This window comes from Anabrus simplex, chromosome 1 (genome assembly GCF_040414725.1).
Source record: "Anabrus simplex isolate iqAnaSimp1 chromosome 1, ASM4041472v1, whole genome shotgun sequence".
Lineage (NCBI taxonomy): Eukaryota > Metazoa > Arthropoda > Insecta > Orthoptera > Tettigoniidae > Anabrus > Anabrus simplex.
In genome coordinates, this window is record NC_090265.1 from 1,553,886,631 (window position 1) to 1,553,903,601 (window position 16,971).

Here is a 16,971-nt window from a genome sequence, read left to right on the forward strand (position 1 = left end):
TGGTTAGCTAAGTGGCCGTCAGTTCACAGGGTTTCCAAGTTCAATTCCTGGCCAGGGCAGGGATTTTAAAAATGTCTGGTTAATTCCTCTGTCTCTAGAGTTGGGTGATGGTTTTTGTCTTGATACTCATTCCCATTTACACAAAACATATCACATGACAAACCACCACAGAAACATACAATAGTCAATACTTCCCTACATATAGGATTGGTGTCAGGAAGGACATCTGGCCATAAAACTGGGCTTAATCCACATAATATACTGACCCCAAGTAAGTAGAAGTCCGCTATAGCGAGCACGGCATATAACGAGAACCCCGTTATACGGACAATGTTTTGCTGTCCCTTCTAAATTCCTATATTAAACTGTGTATTATCCTTTGGTTACAGCGAGAGCCCTATCACTGACACATCCTTATTGCGAGCAATAAGTGCACGCGATTTTTTCCGTTACCGATATGTATGCACCCCAGCAATTATGTTGCATACAGTCGATTATCTTCGGTATCGTTTCCTCGCTATGTCCACTAGCGAGTTCTCTCGTCGACATTCAAAGGCAATGTCGAAGTCAATTAGTAATACCTGTTGACTGCTGTTCCGTAAAGAAAATTAGAAATGAAAGAGAGCATATTTTCGTAATAAATGCGTAAATAACGTGTCCGATAACAGTTCTTAACTCGTTAAAAATAAAGGCTGACTAAACGATTGCTTAATTGTTGTGCTAAATACTACAATTAAGTAAAAATGGGATACACCTCGAGATATGGTAGAGTGCATAATTGATTTCAGAAGTTAGTTTATATTTTTTTTGCATCTCGTTAAGTTACGGAAAGGTTTCTATCATGTAAATTTCTAGCGAGAAGGTTATCATTTCTCTAGTGGCGCTTGAAGTATGTTTTCATCATATGTATAGTACGGTTAAGTTAGGATACGTGACACTGTTGAATAAGGAAACTGAAACGTTTGCCACAAAATGCGATTGATCATATTTGGTACGGTATAGTTTTCTCACTATGTGCATTTGCGAGCTCTCTCATCGACATTCGAAGGCGATGTTGGAGTCGATTAGTAATACCCAACGACTGCTGTTCTCTAAAGAAAATTCGAAATGAAATAGGATAACAACTTTTCGTAATAAATGCGTAAATAATGTGGCCGAAACCAGTTGTTAACTCGTTAAAAATAACGGCTGAAGTAAACGATCTCTGAATTTTAATTATATATATACTGAAATTAAGTAAGAATGTGATACACCTCGAGATATGGCAGAGTACATCACTGATTTCAGAGGATAGTTCATATTTTCTCGCATCTAGTTAAATTTCATAAAGGCTATTCACATGTAAATTTTTAGCGAGGATAACTGATTTCTCTACATGCGTTTCAAATATGTTTTCATGACACATATAGGCCTATGGTTACAGTAGGTTAGGTGATGCCATTTGAAGAAGAAAACTCTGGAGTGATACAGTATTTCTCCGAATCCAAGACGACGTTTTTTTTCCCTCAGAATCTCATGCGAGAAATCGAGGATTCGCGGCCTAACAGTAATGAATACCACTGGCAACTACCACGGTAACCACGCTGCTTCTTTTCACCCCCGCACACACACAAAATTCATTGACAATAAACGACCGCCTCTTTATTGTACATCGCTAGCCGTGACAACCGGTTGTACAGTGCTGGTGTGGAGCATCGCTGTATCTCGGGAAATAGTGAAGAGAGAATGACATTCTATTAGCCTCTACAAAAACGTTTCTCAAATCTGTAGAATAGCATCAAAACATGCAAGCCTTTGAATTCTTAGAAACACTACGGCTACTCAGTGGCAGATTTATAACGCGTCTACTGTACCTGACTCTTAATAAAATTAAGTTTTATAGACAGCAGGAATATTTTCGTGATGGATAGTCGTAAAGATACATGGAACAGGTATTGCCGGCAAATTTTCAACGGGTTATCGTCGATATTATAATGCCAATTTTAAGTTAATGGTTATTAAACACTCGAAAATGTAGAATAATTGTGCAGCTGCAAGAAAATATGGCATAGGCCTAACTAAAGCCAATATTTGGCGTCAGCGTGAAGACAAAGATAGCTAAAACATGTGTACTGTACAAAAAATGCATTCACCCGTCCACAACAAGGATGCTTTAAACAAGTCAAAAATGAAATTGTGAGGTATATGCATGAAAAACGCAAGGGCGGAATGGCCATACTGTGGTGCAATAAACTCGTTCGTTGACCTTTAATGTCCGTGATTAGGCCTGTATATCGATAGCAGCTGAAATTGGCCGAACCCACAACGAGACATGCGTATAGCAGTAGCCGGTTATATCTGACGCTGAGTGAAAGTACCGTAACAGTTTTATAGACAGCAAGAATATTTTCCTGATGGATCGCCGTATTGTAGAGACACATGGAATAGGTATTGCCGCCAAATTTTCAACGGGTTCTCTTCTGCATTATGATGCCAATTTTAAGTTAATGGTCAATAAACCCGCATAAATAAAGAATAATTGTGCAGCCCCAAAAAATGCGACATAACGAAAGCCAATGTTCAGTGTCCAAAAAATAGTTTTAAAATGTGTACTGTACAACAAAGGCATTCATATGATTTTACAACGCACTTTTTGAGCCTGATTAAAATTTTTTGAAGGAAAAAGTGGGGTTTGTCTTGGATTCGGAGAAATACGGTACTGTAATTTTTTCAGAATGAAATTAAACATACATTTTCACGTCGTGTCAGATTTCTAAAAAATTACAAACAAGTAAGAAAGACTGCAATCACTACAATTTGGGACTGACCATTCTTCGAGTGATATACGGTACGAGTAACAAACTCGAGCACGTGGTGTCAAGTAGTTCATGGATGGCCGGCTAAGAAGAAATCTACAATTGAATTTCCGGAAATAAACATCAGAAATAGGTTTTCTGCCCTAAATAATTTAATTCTGGAAGAAAGTGATCGCGCGCACGAAACCGTCATCGCGATCCACTGCCGTTGCCATGCCGACGTTAAAATTTAGGCCTAGATTTCAGATTCAAGACCCAGTTAGGACTAAAACAGCAAAGGTAGCTGTGTTTGGTGATAGCCAAGGAAGGGGAATTGTGGGAGTGATAAACGACGAGAATATAGCAGCAACCGGAGAAATATATCCAGGAGCTTCTATCAGCAGTGTCCTGGAAAACGTAGAAGAAGCAACTAGGAACTTCGGGAGCGGCGATGCAGTGATTATCATCGGTGGGACGAACAACGTAGCTCACGACGACGCCAAGAATGTAAGATCACAACTTAAACATACACTGGGGAAGCTGACCCACACTAACATCTTTGTAGTGAACGTGCCCCACAGGCATGATTTGAATAGAGACTCGTGTGTGAACATTGAAGTGGACAAGGTCAATACAGATAATGTTAAAATTTGTAAACATTTTCGGAATACTCAGGTTATTGAATGCAGCAGTTTTGAGAGATACTGTTATACAAAACATGGCCTCCATCTAAACAATTCAGGTAAATGAAAGATAGCAAATATTGTTCTAGATTTTATTAATCTTAAGATATGTACTGTAAAACAGGCAACTCCCTTGAGTTATAATACTGACCAGGAAAACTAGTAGAAAGAGCCAGCTGTACTTCAAGCTGGCTCAGTCAACTAGAAAATGAAACTCAGGAAAGTAAGAAATTTCAAGTTACCCAATTGCAACAGTCAAGTTTTAGGGAGGAAGGGGGTCTGAGATTGCTCTTGGTAAACTGTCAAAGTGTAGTAAATAAACAATTAAAATTTGGTACATTGATGGAATCTTATGAGACTGATGTGGTGATAGGAGTGGAATCGTGGTTGAGAGAAGGGGTGGGTAATAGAGAAGAATTTCCAGAAGGGTACACAGTCTATCGTAGAGACCAAGGAGATAAAAAGGGAGGGGAGTTTTTATTCTGGTGAAGGAAACTTATTGTTCACATGAATGGTTTACCGATGAAAGGGATGAAATATTAGGGATAAAATTAGTTTGTGATAATATGAAGGAGGTGGGAATTATAGGAACATACAGGCCTGGAAGAGAGGAAAGAGACAAGGAAATATTTGAGAAAATAATAGAATATACTCATAAAAACAATAATATTGATATGGTAATAATTGGGGGAGATCTAAATTTACCTGAAGTTGAACGGAATGGAGCTGCAAGTGAAGCCCATGAACAGAAACTGACAAATAAGTTAATTTGGGAGGGAGGATTTATACAAATAGTACAAGAACCGACTCGTCTCAATAACTTACTACGTGTATTCTTGGTTAAACCATGGGAAATTGCTGATAAAACTGAGGTAATTGAAGGCATAGGAGACCATAAGACTGTGATAATGGATGTAGGACTCGTACCAAAAAGGCTCGTTAAGAGGGTTACACAAGACAAGAAATTGTACAGAAAAACTAAAGTTGATGAATTTGGGACTTACCATAAATCACAATTCAGTTGTTGGATAAGTGAAGGGAGTAATGTGGATACACTTTGGGCTAAATTTAAAGGAATCATTTGAGAAGGAGAGAAGAGATTTGAACCTGTTAAGAAGGGTAAAATAACCTCAGACCCTATTTATTATACAGGAGAATAAGAAAATTAAAAAGAAAATGTAGAATAGTAAACAGGAAAATCAAAGAGGGTAGGGAGAGTAGAGAAACTAGAAAACAGCTAATGAGGAAACTGAAGAGAGTGAAAAAGGAAGCAAAAGAGAATTATATGAATGGCATACTTCAAGAGGGTAATGACCACAAAGGGAAATGGAAAAAGCTGTACTTATATATCAGGAACCAAAAAGGAAGAGGAATCCAAATTCCTACAATGGTGGGAGAAGGGGGTGAACACTATTTAACAGATACTGAAAAAGTAAACCCATTTAGTAGGGAATTCAGAGATTCAGTAGATGATTGTCAGGAGTTAGAAACTGAAACAGAAGATAGAGAGGGATAGACACAGAGGGAAACAAGAAGCTTCTCATTCATAAATGAAGATATCTTCAGAGAAATCCAACTGCTTCAGCAAGGAAAAGCAGCAGGAAGTGATCAAATTACTGGGGAGGTGTTAAAGACAATGGGGTGGTACAAAGTGCCTTATTTAAAATTTCTCTTTGACTATGTCATAAATAATAGTGTAAATACCAAAGGAATGGAAGGAATCTATAATAATACCAATTTATAAAGGGTGATAAAAGGAAACCAGAGAACTACAGACCAATCAGCCTGACCAGGATAGTTTGTAAAATACTCGAGAGTTTAATATCAAAATACATCAGAGGGATATGTGATGATAAAAATTGGTTCATGAGGAGCCAGTATGGATTTAGAAAGAAATTTTCTTGTGAGGCACAACTGGTGGGATTTCAGCAGGACATATCAGATCAATTGGATTCAGGAGGTCAGTTAGATTGCATAGCCATAGATCTTTCCAAAGCCTTTGATAAAGTGGGACATGGAATATTATTAAAGAAATTGGAGGGAATAGGATTGGACGTAAGGGTTATACGTTGGATAAAAACATTTCTAAATTCAAGGGTTCAGAAAGTCAAAGTAGGAAATAATGTATCGCAGGAAGAGAAAGTTTGGAAGGGAATTGCACAGGGTAGTATAATCGGTCCGTTACTTTTCTTAACATACGCACATGATTTAGGGAACAATATAACATCAAAAATAAGATTGTATGCAGATGACATAATTGTTTATAGGGAAATAAATAACAGTGAGGACTATTCAGAATTACAAAGGGACCTTGAAAGTATCCAACAATGGGTTGAAGAAAATAATATGAAGGTTAATGGAGGCAAATCAACTGTTACAACTTTTACAAACAGGAGCTTTAAAACTGAATTTGAATATACTTTGGATGAGGTAGTTATGTCAAGTGCAAATACTTAGGTGTGAGATTTGAAAGTAATTTGCATTGGAAGGGTCATATTGATGACATTATTGGGAAAGCATACAGATTGTTTCATGTCATAATGAGGCTACTTAAAGGATGCAATAAAGAATTAAAAGAAAAAAGTTACTTAAGTATGGTTCCTCCATTATTGGAATATACAAACAGTGTTTGGGATCCTCACCAAGAATACCTAATAAAAGAAATAGATAGGGTGCAGAAGAAAGCAGCAAGATTTGTAACAGGGGATTTCAGGAGGAAGAGTAGTGTATCAGAAATGTTAAAGGAACTTGGGTGGGAAACTTTAAGTAAGAGAAGGGAGAAAACTAGACTTATAGGATTATATAGAGCGTATACAAGAGAAGAAGCATGGGGAGATATCCGTGAGAAGCTTCAGTTGGAAAATAATTATATCGGCAGGACAGACCACAAATATAAAATTAGAAGGAATTTTAGCAGAAGCGATTAGGATAAATTTTCATTCATTGGGAAGGGTGTGAAGGAGTGGAACAGTTTACCAGGGGTAGTGTTTGATCCTTTTCCAAAATCTGTACAGATATTCAAGAAGAGAATAAACAGCAACAGAGAAAATAAATTAAGTGTTAGAGGGCATTTGACCAGTGCAGGTTATTGTAAATAAAAAAATGTGTGTGAATAAATTAATTCTATCCCCTGGTCTAAGGAGTTTCGACAGCCGAAGTAGGGGACTGCCTGTAGGGGTGAAGTACAGTGGGGACTTCGAGGGCCCTGGGACCGCTACGGTAGCTGTGAAGGCCCTTCAGGAACTCTGAAAAGTGGTGGCAAAAGGGGCTCTGGTTAAGACGCAGCAGGTCGTTATGCTATTTAGGTTCCAGAATGGGTAAAAAAAAAAGTAAATAAATGCAATGTAAAGTTTAATCTTATACCAGTTGTATAGTATCATTTGAAGTAATTCCACATACTGTATATCAGTTGAGTATATTTGTAAGTAGTACAGGAGATATTATAAATAGAATTTTGTAAACAATATAAATTTATTAAGGATGAGCTGTGTGTTTAATAGAATATATTGTTGGGTAAATTGTATAATATTGTATTATAGGAAAATTTTCTTCTCTTGTTAATTTAATATTTAGTGCTTGACAATAATGTATTTTAGGTAGACACCTCATTTGCAAATAAAGAGATTTTGATTTGATTTGATATCATCTGTGGAAACACAAGTTTTGAACAAACTGATTGCCGTTTCATATCAATTTTAATGTGTATGGGGGGTTTTCCGACTTTTATACAAAATTCAGATATAACGACAATCCGCTATAGCGAGTAAATTTTCTGCTGTTGTGAATTCTTGCTATAACAGTCTTCTACTGTAGTTGGGAAAAGGTAAGGAGGAAGAAGAAAAGAAGATTGTGTATCAATACAAGATATCATACATGAAATTCAAATTTTGAATATGGATATTTAACATGTTGCTAAATGGATTCACCTCACCTTTCTTTACCTGATCAGCTGCTATCTGAAGCCTAAACATTCTGAACTGAACATTATGTTTGTCTATTTGAAAACCCATCAATTCAAATAGGCGCAACTGAGACTGAAAGCCAGGATTAGGACCCACAAACCGCCGTCGTTCTTTTACTCTGAAAAGAAAAAAAAAAAAATCAAAGTATAGTCAAATGCATTTTAGGAAATAGTATATTTAAAACACTTTCTCACATATCTAATCACTCAATCAAATACCTCATCTTTTGGAACTCGAAGCAATAAACTTAAACTTCCTTCAATATATTCTGGAAAAAATTGATTTCTCAACTCACATCATCATAAAGCAAAAAACGCGGGCTCATCATGTCACACCAAATTGAAGAACGTGGCCTTATAATGGAGATACAAGTTGTTCAGAATTATACGATAAGGACAAAGGGTACTTGAAAACAGTCATCCTTAACTGTGAAGGAGTTGTTTACACTGAACTGATGGAAGAATGTACAACATCCAGTGCTGAATTCTACCCAAGAACATTAAGATCCTTCCACATAGCCAAGCAAAATAAGAGACATGTAAAGTAAAGCAAAAGTGTTGTTCATATTCACAACAATGCTACTTCACAAAAGGCACAAACAACACAAAATTTGACATGGCAATATCTGCTTTGTGTGTCTACAGACCTTATCTTGTAACTCATGATTTTTATTTCTTTGGAAAACTGAAAAATCATTTAGGTGGATGAGGAACGGGTGAAGACAGTTGTTTTACAGTGGCTCAATGACCAAGAAGCATATTCCTATTATTAGGGAATTGAACATTTAGTTTCATGCTTATAAAGAACACAAATGTAGAAAAAGGGCAAGGTGTCTGTCTTCCTTTATATTACAATGCATATCATAAGAACAGTATCTTGATCTACAATAATCTAGTGAGATTTATGGAACTATTCCCTTACCTGAGCATGACAAAAGCATTTAAAATACAGTATGCTAAAGGATTTTGTGGGAAGCTTTTGTTCTAATTTTAAGAAAACACTCAAAATTACAAAATATCAGTTACCAACACCAACACATATATATCTGCGATTTAGTACTAATACAGCTGTTATCTGAACATAACTGTCTTCCATATAAACTTAGAATTTTGTGAATCAAAAGTATTTTGGAGCTAAAAGAATACATAAATACACACACACAAAAAATGTCAGATGCTAATGTACAAATTTAGTACTTACAAGGGAAGTTTGCATACCACGGAATCACTGATTGTAAGTAAATTTTGCATACATGTTAAATAAGTCAGGAATAATACAACGGTCAAAACATTTATTTAGGAAATAACTCACATGACCTATAGAAAGTGTTTGAATTTGTATGTTTGAATTAGCCTATCTGGCTATGCAGGACTACAGTGCATGCTGCGTTCACTCGTCAAAAGACTGCAATATTAATCTTATCTTTCATTCCATTACACTATACCGCTGATAGTAACCGCAAATGGTGAATTTCTGGAGTCTATCTGCATCACTTTAACTGAGTCGAAAGGTGTGTTTTGCAAGACAGTAAACATTTTTCACATAAAAATATACATGTTGGTTGTATGAAGTCCCAAAAAATGGGATCTTACAAGTGAATTATTTAATGGCACATTCAAGTATAATACACCATCCGGTAAAGTTGTGCTCCTTCTGGACTCCTCCTCTGGACATAAATCTGTACAAAATGAAATAATGTACATCTGATGATAATCCCTCCTGCTGTCACAGCTTAGGTGTGGTTGGTATAAAACCGCTTTGCGCTTTCAACATTTCTAACATCAACATCATTATTGAATAACTATGAGGAATGATTTGCTTTCATGTGTACCGTCTCTTGTTATACTGATGTAACATTTATATTTGTACTTTTATTTTCCCCCAATAAGAATCTTATTATATTGCCTTTCTTGTCCCACAATCAATGCAGGAATTACGTTATTTCACTTAATGACACTACATCATTTTCACAATATGCTATGCAGTTATTAATGGAATGAAAGAAAAGACAAGTAGTGCGGTCGCAAAATGAGTGAACCCAGCATGTGCTGCAGCCTCGCATAACCAAATGCGCTAATTCAAACTTACAAACTTTAATGCTTCCTGTAAGTCGCATGAATTAATTTCTGAAAGAAATGTTCTGGCTGTTTCGTGTTATTCTTGGCTCATTTAACAAGTGTGTAAAATTCATGTAAGATCGGTGATTCATTGGTACACAAACTTCTGCTGTTAGCTGAATATCTGTGAGCACTGATAAAAGCAACACATCTTTGTGGCACATTTCCCATGTGGTTTCATGTGACGTTCTAGAATGTTGTAATGCATAAACCCATCCATTATTCATTCTATTTGTATGAAAGGACCAACTCCATGATTGTCTAGAAAAAACAACCCCACACCATGATGCTACATCCTCCATCTTTAATAATTTGTACTTGGTATTACATAATGTTTCTCCGGTTTGTTGGTCGATAGCCATACCTGATACCATCAGGTGAGATGATGTTGAACTTGATTTCATCACTCCATAAGACATTCGACCAATCTTTACTTTCATGTGACATAATTCTTTGCAAACTCAAACCTGACCTTTCTATTTTTTGGACTGATCATCAAATTATTCTATCCTATCCTCCCATATGGTTATTTTCCGAGGCTGGCCTGACCTGGGTTTGTTCGATACATTTCATTCTTGTTGTTGATGTTGATTCATACACTTTTCAGATATTGGGATATCCAAAACTCCCTAGCAACACTAGATTGGGATTACCTTCTTTTAAAGCATTTGCTTGGCATGTTCACAACAACCTTTAAAAATAACATTTAAAATATATACATACAGGGAGTATATTTTAAGACTTCACACTTAAGCTCACAGGCTGCGGGAATCCCCAAGTGAACACCATATGACTTGTATAAAGCATGGCATGATAGTAAGTCTTGACAGCTGATGCAGCATTTCGCTGGCAACTACTGGACTTTAGAGGTGCGTTGTGAGGTATTATTTTGATGGTTAAGTACATTACAGCATGGAGAATATTTTTGATTGAGTGTTATTTGCAAAAGAAGAAGAAACCAATTAAAAGGTGCCTTCGAAAATTCTGTAGACAGTTTCCGGTTCTACAGTACCATCAAAACATTACTTTCATCAACTCATTGACAAGTGGCATAGTACTGGTTCTGTAACTAATAAGAAAAAACAGCGAAGGAGAACAGCTCTCACAAAGGAGAGGTTAGAAGATATACAGGCAAGACTGCAAGTCAGTCCACATAAGTTGCTTTGGAGAGTAGCTCAGAAAACTGGTATTTCACATTCATCAGCACGTAATACAACAAAATGATTACATTTACAATCTTGTCAAAAACATATCAGAGGTGAGACTTTTCAGGCGTTTGCTCTATTAACCAGCGTTTCGTCTTAGGTCTGACACTAGACTCATCAGAGTGGGATGTGTCAGACCCTACCCACCTGCATACACCCCAGCATCAGTGGGTAAGGTCTGACACATCCCACTCTGATGAGTCTACCCACTTACATACACCCCAGAGTCAGTGGGTAGGGTCTGACACATACCACTCTGATGAGTCTAGTGCCAGACCTAAGACGAAACGCTGGTTAATAGAGCAAACGCCTGAAAAGCCTCATCTCTGATATGTTTTTGACATTTTTGACATGCTCTATTGGTGAAAAATATCTAATTCCCTCCATGGGAATTCAGAATTTACCATTTACAATCTTACTGGACTCATTCAGTTCATGACATACAGACTACAGATTTCATTGCAAGAATAAGATTTTGCAAATAGCTAATGAATAGTGTCCAAGATGGTATTGTGGATCCAAACTTTCTTTTTATGAGTAACGAAGCATTGTTTTAGTTGTGTGGATATGTCAATTCACAAAACAATAGGATCTGGGATACAGATAACCCCCACAGCCAAGACCTTAGTATGATGTGAAAGTGAATGTACGGTACACTATTAATGCCCAACGAATATTGGTCCGATATTTTTTCAGGACACAATCTCTAACCGTTATATTCACAACATTCTCTAACCATTTTTTGCTGAAATGGCTGAAGAAGAAAAAAGGCACGGATATTTCCAGCAGTATGGTGTGATGGCCCATACGGCGCGTCGCTCGACTGTTGCAGGAAGTGTTTGATGATGATGAGATCATCAGTAAAGGCTTATGGCCCCTTCGTTTGCCTGATTTAAGCACCTGCAACTTTTATCTGTGGGTAAATCTCAAAGGAAAAGTTTACAGGAATAACACTCTAACTGCACAAGAATTAAAAATAGAAATTAGGAACACTGTGCGTTTCATCAGTGTCTTTTTTAAAATTTTATTTTGCTTTAAGTCGCATTGACACAGATAGGTCTTATGGTGACGATGGGATGGTAAAGGCTTATGAATGGGAAGGAAGCGGCCGTGGGTTTAATTAAGGTACAGCCCCAGCATTTGCCTGGTGTGAAAATGTGACAGCACGGAAAACCATCTTCAGGGCTGCCGACAGTGGGATTCGAACCCACTGTCTCCCAAATGCAAGCTCACAGCTGCGCCTCTGACCGCACGGCCAACTCGCCCGGTTTTCCCAATTTCACACCAGGCAAATGCTTAATGAAGGCCACAGCCGCTACCTTCCCAATCTCCCACCCTTCCGTCCCCCAAAACCTTTGATGTGTTCGTGCGACATTAAAAAAAAAAAAGATAATAAAAGCCAAAAAGATAAACTCAAAGCTATCATAATAAAAAAAAATGGGTAAATTTTAATTTATACTTTTAGTCATAATTAGTATAATTACATTATACTCTTAGTACTTTTCACGAAAGGATTGTTCCCATGTTAATGGTGTCTATAGAGTGAATTTTGTTACTCTTCACCCAATTCTCACAATTCCTCTAGTAACCATTGTGCCTGCAGGAAACAACCAAGAAATATCCATAGCATCACATGTTTTGCACTCTTTGGGCAGGAATGTTGGTTGTAAATTCACGGCAATTGAAGAAGTTATGGAACGCACAGTATTTCCAGAAATGACCTGAGAGCCGGGGTCACCAACTGTCAGCACGTCTTTTTGTCCCTTCACCTCTACAGCATTAAGCCTCTATGTAGATCAGGGCCTCTCACACGCCCAAAATCTCACGCGTGCAGATAGAGGCGCAAGAGCTCCGTGCACTGTCCATCGCTGCCGCTCGACATGGCTCGGATCAACGCTTCGTCTCTGGGCTACTCGGCTAAGCTCGGCTCAACTCGCCTAGGCTCGGCTCGTCAGCCTGGATTTGGAGCGCTACGGCGCACGTGGGGCAGAGGGAGACAGGCGGAGCGAGCGAGGCAGGCATGAGGAAAGAGAGAGTAAGCGCTATTGCTCCAAATCGAGGAGTGGGGGGTCTGCACTCTGGTCAACTAAGCCAAGTCGTCTCTTGCACCGTGCACAGTGCATGCACCACGCGCATGCACCCTGAGAGGCCCTGATGTAGATAATTACTAGTAAAAATTGTCATAAGGTGTGATCTTAAAACCTGGACGCGACTGATTCTGGATCACGCCCCGTGTAATATTGCCGACGTTATATGTCTTTGTAAGCGAGATGAGAGCATTTGATGGGACCTTGTTTTATCACCAAGGGAGGAGATGACCAGAAACTGTAATAGTCAAATTTAGGGCCAGTACTATTACTTTGGTGAGTAAATTATATACTGGGATGTTTTTCCCAAGTTCATTCCTTCTTTTCAAAATTTTTACCAGGGTTCAAATGTAAGTGAAGTCTTTCAAGTATTAAGATATAATTTTTTAAAGATTGCAACTGTTAAATTCATTTATTATGATAGTAATTGAGTTCATAGCCCTGGGGCTACATTTCATAACTTAACTAAGCTCCCTGCGTGGAGCGGATGTTCAATTTTTCAGCCTCCTGGATCTGTAAGTTATTTTTTCTAATTGCTTAATTTCTGATTTGGGAAACATCCCTTGGGGTCAGACTTGGAGTTTTTTCAAAGCTGTTGGCTACTTCTATCTATTGTGAACTTATTTAAGGTGGTGGAGTTAATTTATTTTACAAGCTTGTAATCTACTCTGTTCTTATAATTTTTTATTTTAATTGTAATTAAACTAAGGTGAAGTATTTGTATTTAATTATGATTTTTTCTTAACTGTACCACAAGCCTAAAACCCTTGTGCATCCACAATAATTTTTTTTTTCGTGGCTTTAAGTTCTGGTAACCGTATCTTATAAAAAAAATTTTTTTATCTCTTATGGTCTACAGGTAGAGAATTTAGAGTCTACAATTTCATTACAGACAATAAAACAGGGTTGTCAGTTGCACAGGAATTTTGACTACTTACCAGCTGCTGCAATAATCAGCATAGTTTATTCCTTAACTCGTTCCCTCCCAGCCGTTTCCTAGCAATGTTTTCTGTGAATATTCTGCACACAATCAATCAGACACATACACGAGTGATGCCTTTCATTTTTTTATAATACATCACAGACGGCAAAACAGCCCTACAACCAAAGGTACTCATTCCACCCCGTCAACACCCACGCGAACCAACCACCTTTTATTTACGGTAGGCCCTCCCCATCACATTACACAGGCTTCAGGAGTACCTCTGGCTCAACCTCAAAGACATTACCGACCTACAATCGTGCAAGTATACTTGCGCCTTGAAATATGTACCCATGGCCAGTAGGCAGTAACGATCGGTCTTAGTGTAGTAATCACAAAAAATGTGTATATATATATTGCATTATGGCAAACTACATCACCTATGAGTGTTAAGGTATTACATCCAAACAGGAATTTGATACTATCTAGGTTGCCTGCCCAATAATTTTGACAATCCGTTTTACTCTTCTACAAGGCAGATGAAACCAGATCTTTTTGGTTATCTATGGCCAAGTTTTAATTAATTCTGTTTGGTTAACCCCAGATGTGTTGCCAGAGATCTTTTTCATGCCAACATCGTATGACATGGAGTGTTAAATGGACTTATTTCACCCTTTAAAAATCCAACAACCTGTGTAAGGTTTTAAAAAAGTAGCTTATGCCTTTCTATTTTACTAATAAATAATGTTATTTGCTTTACATCCCACCAACTACTTTAACGTTTTTCAGAGACGCCGAAATGCCGGATTAGTCCCGCCGAGTTCTTTTATGTGCAAGTAGATCTACCGACACGAGGCTGACGTATTTGAGCACCTTCAAATACCACCGGACTGAGCCAGGATCGAACCTGCCAAGTTGGAGTCAGAAGGCCAGCGCTTCAACCCTCTGAGCCACTCAGCCCAGCTCTCTATTTTACTATGAAACAAAAATTATCATAAACCTTCTAACCTAGCATGCTTACTTAATGAAATCTTCTGCCTCTGTCTTTATTGTACATACTGAATAAATCAATAAATCAATAAATAAATAAATAAATAAATAAATAAATAAATAAATAAATAAATAAATAAATAAATCAATCAATCAATCAATCAATCAATCAATCAATCAATCAATCAATCAATCAATGTGTCTCCACTTTAGACCTTTGAAACAAGTTACTCCCTTATGTGTCATGAATTAAATAACTGAGAAAAAAATTAATAGCAACATACCTTTGGAATGCTTCCTCATATGAAAGATTATGTTTCTTCATTATATATGCAATAACAATTGTTGCACTTCGAGAGACTCCAAAGTAACTGGATGACAGAAAAATAAGCAATTCCATTACACATTTTACAGTAAGTAGATTACAAAATAAGAATATCTACAATAGATACATTCTGTAACACATCTTACCAATGAACTAAGACCACACTTGTTTCTTGGCCTGCTTTTATGAAGTCTAATGCTTCTGCAAAATGACTTAGAAGATCTTCTCTTGGAGTGTCTGTGACTAAAACAAAAAAAATGTAAAAAAAACTAATTTTACGTGAGTAGGTAACATCATTATCCCGCGAGTGGTCGCTAGCCAAAATGTAACGTGAGTGGTCGCGCGTGAGACTTTCTCTCACATTAACATAAATATGACATTTTTCACAGTTTTGTGGGGCGTAAGGCTGAAAATTACCACTGAAATCAAATGCAAGTTCTACCTTACATATTTTAGATAAAAATGAAATAAAGAAAATGAAATGGCATAATGCTTTTAGTGCCGGGAGTGTCCGAGGACAAGTTCGGCTCGCCAAGTGCAGGTTTTTTATTTGACTCCCATAGGCGACCTGCGCATTGTGGTGAGGATGAAATGATGATGAAGACGACACATACACTAAGCCCCATGCTAATGAAATTAACCAAGTATGGTTAAAATTCCCGACCCTGCCGGGAATCGAACCCAGGACCCCTGTGACCAGAGGCCAGCACGTTAACCATTTAGCCATGGAGCCAGACATAAATATGAAATGATTATCTGTTTATTAAAGACACAAATTGCTACTTAAAATAACATATGCAATGTACATAAAAATTACTTCCGTCCTGGAGTTGTAAAAAAATAAAATCTCACACATGCATTATATCTAGTAATATTTACGTAAAAAGCAAGGTTTCTGAACACAATAACATTTTCAAAATCAAGAAGTGCTCATAATACAAATACTAGCGCGTACAACAGGAGGAAGTTTTCCGCTCCACTTCAACATAACACCAACGCCATTGGTCGCGCGATGAGAGAAACTCTCACGCAGTGCGCACGGTCATATAGGAACCTTTGTTCTGACTAGGGGAGGGGGTGCTTATCCTTCAAATGTGAATCGCTCTACTCACGACAGTTATAAACTCAGCTAGAAGAGGGAACCGTCACCTCCCTTTCATCACTGTGAAGTAATATCACAATAAAAAATAATGTGAGAGAAAATCTCATATAGCGACCACTCGCGGGTTATCTTGCAGAATTTTCAAGCATGATCAGGTCTGTTTCCACATAATACAAACAGTATATCATACACAAGCAGAGAAACTAAAAGAGATGATGCAATGTTTAACTGTGTAATGGAAGCATTTTTACCCAATTTTTACAACAAAAATGTATGGTCCATCTTTAGTGTGAGGAAAAATCTGTAACAAAAAAAAAAAAAAATTACATGCATTAGAAAACTCACACCATCTCAAATGAAAGATAATCTATACCATCGATACAGATGTAAGCAAGTCAATAGAAACTACAAACGAAGTACTGATGGTCTTGCTACAAACAAGCCTACGATCTATCAATAGCTAGCATCAGCAGTTTAACTTTTGTAACAAAACACAGATAACATACAGCATATCATAATTTAATAAATTCCGGTGTAACTTGAATACTGCAACTTATTTCTTTTCATTGCAAAAACACTGTTCATGATCACAAGAAACTATTGCAGGCATTCCAACAACAATGGGTTACTGGCCACTAAGTTGTTTTGTGTGCATTAAAAAGGATCAATCACTATTAGTTTTTATGCATTGTTGTTTAAAAACTTAAATTTGAATGTGACTACTCCGCCCTTCACTTTTCATCATCATCATCAAGAAATACCACACACACTCTAAAAATACCGTACACTGCATCCTATTTTCAC

The 16,971-nt window shown here is 37.4% G+C and overlaps 1 protein-coding gene across 1 annotated transcript in view; it reads right to left on the reverse strand.

Moving 5' to 3' along the window:
- The window catches only part of MKP-4 (MAPK Phosphatase 4), a 106,104-nt gene that overhangs the window by 40,879 nt on the left and 48,254 nt on the right, over positions 1-16,971 (reverse strand). Inside the window, exons 3-5 of the mRNA XM_067153293.2 lie at positions 15,212-15,308; positions 15,025-15,111; positions 7,389-7,537 (exon numbers count right to left, since the gene is read on the reverse strand). Of these exons, the coding sequence (XP_067009394.2) occupies positions 7,389-7,537; positions 15,025-15,111; positions 15,212-15,308 (333 nt within the window). The remainder of the gene's footprint in view (positions 1-7,388; positions 7,538-15,024; positions 15,112-15,211; positions 15,309-16,971) is intronic.